Genomic DNA, 8,441 nt, shown 5'->3' with positions numbered 1-8,441 from the left:
AAAATATCTAAATTAAGTTAATTTTTGTCCGAAGTATAATGCAAATTGAATGCATTTGAATGTGTTTTTACCTTGATGTATCATTTTAAATTTCCCCAGTACTGGAAATAAACCATATTATGTATCTGGAATTTTTTATTTTGGCAAATTAGCAAATTTTAACTTTACGCTAAGTAAAGTTACTTTTTTTTCAAAGTTAACTTTTGACTTACCTAACGAGTTAACAAAAAAAAAATACGAGTAACTTTTAACTTAACTTAATTTAATTATTTAAAAATAACTTAACTTAACGAGTTAAAAAAAATTGTTAACTTACCCAGCCTTGCATATATCTAATTTCATAATAATTGCCACCATAAATACCACCATAGATGTGGAACCACTTGTAAAATAATTAGATTGTAAATCGATATTAGTTTTTTAATTTCAGTTTTCTATGTTAAACTCCATCGGTGAAACTTTTCTGTAACTTTCAATTATACCTAACATTAAAATATTTAAAGTTTAATGTTCGATGAAAATTGAATACAAACAATTAAAAATGTTTTTTTATTGCAAAAACAATGGTTATTACTTTCACGAATAAATATGTATAATGATATCATTTTTTTTATCAAATAACTTTTTTTAAATTTGTTTTTTATTGGTCTTGTTTTAGACTCCTATGCTTATATATAGATAACATTTTTTGCGCATATAATATCTGTCAGTGAGATGTTCACAATTTGCATTATTATAAAATATATCAATACTGTTGGTTTTTTACAAAAATATATTTTTCCTTTAAACCTAGATCTGCCTTTGATCATTGTCATTGTTCATCATAGTTTTTCTGCATGAACAATCGATTTGATGGTTTTTTTTTATTCTATCATACATCAATAGAGTGAAAATAATAATACTTCATAATATTATATTGTAAACGCAGTGTTAATATATTTTTAGTTACAAGTATTAAACAATGGTGATGTTATTGTACTTTTTGTCCGTCGTGTTATTAATAACAATTTGAACTTAAATAATTTGATTAGGCATTATAACATTATAATATTGATTATATTTTATTGTAGGCTCATAAATTACGTTCAGAAACCAGGAACATAGCATGCTTTGAGGGTGTGTTTTTCGTACTATTTAAAATTATTATTGTTATCGGAAGCAATGAATTGTTAAGTAACATTAAAATCCCCAAAGACAGCTTGGCGTTTAATGCGTTTTATTATTGAATACATTTCCTGTTGTTTATTTATAACTGTATAATAATAATAATAATAATAAAAAATATTATTTAGTAGGATATTGGTTGCACCTAAGCCGTTTACTGCCAAATATCAACACTGCTGGTATCCATAAACTTCTTAATAAAAGTTTTTATAACTTGTCCCCGCGGAGAATAAGAGGCGTAAAAAGGACGGAATACTTTTGTCGTTAAAACTTTTACTGTCGTAATAGAAACATGTTCATTTCAATTATTTGTCACAGTTGGCTACAAAGGGACAACTATGGAGAGTCGCGGAGAATATATTTGTCAGTTTTATCTGTCGTCGAATTGTGTCAACATTGAGCCATAAAATTATACATTTTTGTCTCTAAAATATGTGTGAATAATATTAAACTCACATACAAAATCACAATATCAAACATGCACACAAAATCATACATTTTAACTATAGGTCACTTATACTTATTCTGCATCGAAAGTACTTAAAACTGCTGATATTTCACAGCTTATAAAAAATTATTTATGAAAATAAATTAATTTTGTGATAATATTTGGCTCTAGATGATGATTTTCATAGAGTGACACCTTTCAGTTATAAAATGATATACCTTGTTAGTTTAGATTAGTACTTGTTAATTTGATAATTCGTCGTTTTGTCCAACCCTAATTATGTATTTATAAAAATGAACAAAGTTCAACAAATGTCAACGCTGAGTATAGGCTTTTGAAATGTCATTCCTTGGATATACAAGACGGGAATAAGAAACACCACCCCTTGAGTATAATATTATAGTAACATATACATCGTTCCCCTAATTGAAATTTGTAAATGACTTTTCAGTCTTATCATTTTTTAAGAGCTCCAATTAAGTTCATAGTACAAATAACTAACACATTATTATACTTTGGATGAATCATTTATTGATGCAAATATACACTTATACTAATTGTATATTGAGTTTTTAGTATATTATTTTCTTTTATAAACGTTCGTAAATGAGGGAATTATACATATTTAAAAATGTTTTTGTTATAAAATATATATATTAGAACAGCGTTTTCCACTCTATCGTCAATAAATAAATAAATACTCAAACAATATTGATAAAACGAACATTTACGTGACACTAACATTTGTTTAAAATGCACTCATAATTAAAGTTAACGATGCATTTTCCATTATTAATTTATTTAATCGTGTAAATAATTGTTTTGCAGTTCAGACTGAGGCTAGAGAGCGGATTACTTGTACTCCGTGGACGTCGAGACTGCCAAAAATGGCACAACCCGATTTGGACTATATAGGTGAGTCTGATAATATTATCTAAATTATTCATAATGATATTACATGGCTGTCCTACTATAATATCTATACCTAATAATTTAAATGAGTAAGGTAATGGATTATACGCGACATCACAATAAATCAGACCATTATATCCTGTACACCTAATATCCTAACACCTAACCTAACCTATAGAGGGTGATGTTGTAAGGGTGCTCACTACTAAGTACTAACCCTATTTTTAGGATTAAATTATACATATTATATTATTCAAATTTTGATTTTTGGAATTTGTAAACACACTTAGAGACCATATTTTCGAATACTTGAGATATTTTGTACCACTCAAGTATGATCCTGTAACAATACAAACTCTGTTTTCAAATAGAAACCCCTCTTTTAATTTTCAATTTCTTGAAAATGTTGATGTACTTAAATCAAAACTTGAGCAAGTCATTTTTTATGTATATAACTCTGTATACTAAGGATTATATGTTTATGGCAATGGGCTAAGTAGATATGGGGCTTAGATGATTAGAATATTTAATTAATTACTATTTATCTATCAATATAAATAATTTGTAAGAATTATTCAATTATAATAAATACTACATCTAATATATTACATATTATAGTTTATAACTTTGTAAAATTATTTTTTTGAAGATTATTATCTTTAGTATACAATTTATACTATTATATTTAATATTATAATAAATCAGAAACTACGCATTATAATTTTGATTATAGTACATACAAAATATCAAGAAAATCATTCGATTAATAATTAGGAGTAAAAAGGAAGGGGGCGGGGTTTCGCTTAAAAACAGAATTTTGTATAACTCTTTAAGTAGTACCAAAAATATTAGAAATTTTAGAATATGGACTTAAGGCATACCTGTAAGTTCTAAAAATCAGAATTTGAATAAATTCACTATCATCGGGAATGAATTAGATGACCATGGTTAGAAAATTCCCATGTATACTATATTCATAAAACAAATTTGTCTTTTATGCTAATTTAAAAATGTATGCTTTCAGCTCCGGAAGTCCAGCTGTCTTCATATTGTAGTTCTCACAGCGATATGTTCTCGTTGGGAATGGTGATATTCGCGATATTCAATAACGGTCGACCATTGATACAAGCGAACCACAGCAGCTCAACGTACATGAAACAATTAGATGTGGTGAGTTGTAATTGAAAATTTAAATGACAATGGGGTTAATTGGTATGACGGAAACCAATTATGATTACGATTTGATAATAATATCGTCGAATCAGTTTTAACAATATTTCACAGTTTTTAATGACCAAACAATTTTCTTCTGGTATAACAAAAATATTTATGTAATTAGGTTCATCCTAAATATCGGTAAACACTGACAAATTTTCTAAAGAAAATTCTTTTTTTACTTATGGCAAATAGTTTGTACAAGCAAAATAAATTTAAAAACTATTTTGATATATTATATTCGTCTCATTTATATCGATACTAGGTTACACAGATTAGTGCACAATTATTGTATGGTCTGAAAACAAGGTGAATAAAATAACAACAAATAAAACTAGTATCATAAATCATTCGGATGCAAAATAAAATATTATATGCAACATTTTTGTAAGCCTAAACTTATATTAACATAATATATTATACATTTACCGACTAAAATTCTCGATGGGTCGGAGGGTTGCATAATTCAACAGATAATCACGAAGAGAAATATATACGTTTTATTATTATTAATAATAATTTGTGTTTGATAATCATTGAAGGGTACAAATTTACAATAATAAATTAATAAAATAATGCCAATTCCAAATTTAATTAAACACAATTTTTTTTTTGAATCAAGGCTGGATGGTAAAATTTAGGTAGTCAATATTCTCAAAAAGCTTTTAAGCTTATTTATAATAACAAAAAACCTTTTATTGACCTTAATTAAAAATGAAAAGTTTTAGAGTTTTAAACCATGATATTTTGTAATAAAAACTTGTTAAAATAAATCAATATATATTTCAAAGTTTTATCGTTGCCTCTTGAATAAACATAAACTCAGTGTTTTTTTTTAATACGGTCTACTTTTTAAGATCGTTTACTTCCCTCATTTAAATTTTAATTTCACTCAGATTTTACTTCTTATGTATAATTATGCGAAGAGTTTTCTGGTAACTGATGTATAAAACCATTGGCACTTTGCAGCCCACTGTTTTAAGAATTACATCAACAATGGTTTCGATAATTAAGTATTATCTTCTTTTTGTACATACTGATGTCAATCTCACTTTGGTTGTAGTGTTATAATGGATATTATTAATTATAACCGTTTATTCTGTTTTGGTTCTTTCGTTAAAATTTACGAGATTTTAAATTGTATGAATAACCGTGTTTCGGTCATTGTAAGATTTCCATGTATTTATCTCAAAGTCCAAAATAAAAGTCTAATACTTAATGACTACATAGTTTGACTTTAAAAAAACATTATAAAAGCTATGCACTTATCTATGATAATATTATTTAATCGTTGTTCCACAGAAATAATAATTATTATTTTGATATAATGTGATACATTTAAGATCATATTCTATGCAGCCTATAAATTATATCAACCTATAAAAATTGGTATAATGCTTTTGGGATTTTATTTTGTGTTGATCGTACTATGGTGTCATATATTTTTTATTAAAAAATAACAACTCAAAAAATATTGTTTTATAATTAACGCAGATGATCCAATATTCAAAATTAAAATAATTATGTTTATGAAAGGTTTATTTAAGTTAATACAATAATAAACCCAAATTCATTAATTTTAATCCACACTAGTTAAAAATTTTAAACTAGACTACTTTACGTATTAAAATATGTTATATTGTCTTAAATAAAAAATAAAAATAAATAATTTACAAAGATAAAAAAATGATATATTCAATAAAATAAGAAATAGAATAAATATCAACATCAAACATTTGTATGCAAATGTATCATATAAATAGAGACCTAGTCAAGATGATTAGGTTACAACAATTCATAAATAGAAAATATAATTAGATAATCATATTTACTGCTAAATAAGTAATTTACATAATATTAGTATGGTATTTTAAATAAAAATATGAAAATAGTTATACATTTATATTCTTAGAATAATAATTTAACTGCGAAATAGACTTTTTTACCACCACTCAACAGCGTAGAAAATGTTGAGAAAATAGGTAGGAAAATATAATTTAAAAATGTTGACCTTTTAAATGTACATACGTGTGTATTATTTATACTGTACATATTTATATTTTTTTTTTAGTTAGAAAATCAAATTCACAATGTATTGCCCAAACTCCCGGCACAGTTACAAGAAATGGCGACCAAAATGCTGAGCAAGGACGTGGATGCAAGGCCGTTCGTCAAAAATTTATTGCACACTCCTTATTTCTGGTAAAATACTATTATATATTAATTAACTTTATTAATAATAATAATATAATAGTTACAACATGATAGTCCAATACTTTAATTTAATTATGTTTTTGAAACGGTTTTTGTAGTGAATGGGTACATTTGGAATTACATTTCAAAATTAGTCAATAAAACAATTGAATATAAGTAGGTAGGTACTTGAAAAAACCTCCGACGTTATTGGTCGTACACGTCGAAATTAACCTACCACGTTAGACGCACTGGCCTATGGGACGTGTCTCATTACCACGAGCCCGCCTATTGGCTCCGAAAAATGCAGAAACATAGACATAATGTTATTGTAACCGAATACATCTTCCTCGAAAATTTGACTTAAGTCGAAACGAACAGATCGGATGGTCGGAAAATAATGTTTAATAACTAATAATGTTTGCTACGTATGTTAACTTGGAAGCACGTTGACAACCATTTCCGACGTAAATCTTTAGCTATATTTAATTTTTGTTTATATAGTATAGCCGTTATTCGTGGCAATAATATTGTTATGAAATTAAATCATTTAAAAAATACAAAACCTAAAAATACTACACTAAACCCGACTTTTTCCGCGAGAACATGAACAATATCACACAATATGGTGCTCTGTGATGTATTTCGTACATCGATGAATGTACGTACTGGCAGTTCACATGCGATTCGCGGTGTCGCTGTGCCTCGCTTTGTGCACAAATCCAATCGAGATGATGCGCTTGGAGTGTTTCGGTTTAATTGCATTAAATTCGCGAGAGTAAATCCGTTTAAATTCTAAACTCAAGAATAATAAACGAACAGAATGTAGTTTTTTAAAAAAAAAGATTTATACTGGCCTTCCACATACAAGTTAAAATTAAAACCGTTGTGGCCGGATATTTGTTTATTTCTTGGTTACATTACGTGCAAGGAACAAAAAGTATTACTTCGTGTTTCAAGTGCGGCATTGATTTTATTGTGTGAACCACTCTATAAATAGGGGTTGAGTTTCGAAATAAAAAGAAGCAAAAAAACACTTCACAAGTCCCATCAAATATATTGATATAACTTGATTGCAAGCAGTCCAGTAGTTTCGATTACAAGCGGTTGTGAACCAAATTAAGTTTCATTTGCATATATTTAGATTTTATCAATACCTTGGAATTTAATGCTCAAAGGATGTATTCAATATGCATTCAGTTATGCACTAAGCAAATAATATGCACTCAAAAAGCAAACAATATGGACTACTTAATACTTACTCTTGATAATTAGTAATAATGTAAATATTGTAAATTATGTTATTTTTTTAAACAAAATATTTTAATACCAATATTAAAAAGCCGTAAGTAGGTAACCACTCAGATGCACAGTCATAAGTGTAGAGTGTCCCTCGTCATTTATTAGGTAACTATAATGAAAGCATTCAATTTAAATTAAACGATAAATCTGCATTGTATACGATGCAAAACCATTCTGAGCGGCGAAAGTTGAATTTTTTTTGACACCAATGTTTACTAAACAATTATTTTAATAATAATATCCAGCGACACGGTAGTGTCGCGAGCTAAGTAAAAAAAAAAAGGAAGGCGAAGCACTCGACAGTGTATATATACAGAAACCTAAACATTCCCATTTAATACGTGTTAATATTTTGGTATTCTTTATTATTTAATCATTTATTAATAAATGGACCAAATAGTTAGAATGAGGTATCAATCGATCGAGAAAATCATAGGCTACGATATATCGAAGTCAAATATTGATATATCGATAATATCGAAAAAAAATTTAAATTTCAAATTGTAAGTTAATAACTGATGTACAAAAATATAATATGTATATAATTATTAATAATATTTATAATATTATTTATATTATGAAATTAATAATTTGTAGGTAATGTTTTGTTATTAGCAAATAAATTGAAGTGATAATATGCACTACCAGTGATGGGGGTGGCCATGACACCTGCGTATCACAAAGTTGCGATCAGACCTATATATTAAATATATTTTAGCCATGGTATTTACCGTATTTTATAATATTTGAAAATACCGATATTCGAGACAAAAATATCGACATAGTCGATATATCGAATTATAAATATCGATATTTCGATAATATTTTGACATCTCTACGTCTTGCGTCCTGCGTACGAGCTTGTTGTCTGCGTTATTGTTTCTTGTCCGCAATATTGTTATTCAATCCACGTGGTATCACCTAACCTAACCGTATCAGAATAAATGGGTAAGATGTAACGATACATTTGTACAGTTTGAACGGTGGCCTCGTGGTGCAAAAGATGTTTACATCATAATAATGGAAAAAAAATAAAAAAATATATTGACCCTAATAAAAACTAATGATATCCCAACAAAAACACTACGTCAACTCCGTGTAAAAAAACGCTAAGAAAAAAAAATAATAAATGCTATAAAATGTGTGATATAAGGTGGAATCTAAGTAAATGGTCTAATGAATAAAATGTATGTATAAGTAATTAATT

At 27.3% G+C, this 8,441-nt stretch overlaps 1 protein-coding gene across 2 annotated transcripts in view; it reads left to right on the top strand.

Annotated features, from left to right (window-relative positions):
* LOC100167286 (SCY1-like protein 2) overlaps positions 1-8,441 on the top strand; it is a 181,351-nt gene that overhangs the window by 149,199 nt on the left and 23,711 nt on the right. For both annotated transcript variants that reach the window (XM_029488421.1, XM_029488420.1), the window contains 3 exons: positions 2,441-2,527; positions 3,549-3,694; positions 5,811-5,941. In XM_029488421.1, the coding sequence (XP_029344281.1) occupies positions 2,441-2,527; positions 3,549-3,694; positions 5,811-5,941 (364 nt within the window). The remainder of the gene's footprint in view (positions 1-2,440; positions 2,528-3,548; positions 3,695-5,810; positions 5,942-8,441) is intronic.

Source organism: Acyrthosiphon pisum, chromosome A1 (genome assembly GCF_005508785.2).
Source record: "Acyrthosiphon pisum isolate AL4f chromosome A1, pea_aphid_22Mar2018_4r6ur, whole genome shotgun sequence".
NCBI classification, from domain to species: domain Eukaryota; kingdom Metazoa; phylum Arthropoda; class Insecta; order Hemiptera; family Aphididae; genus Acyrthosiphon; species Acyrthosiphon pisum.
Note: the sequence above shows the minus strand (reverse complement) of the source record. Positions and strands in the feature narration are given on the sequence as shown.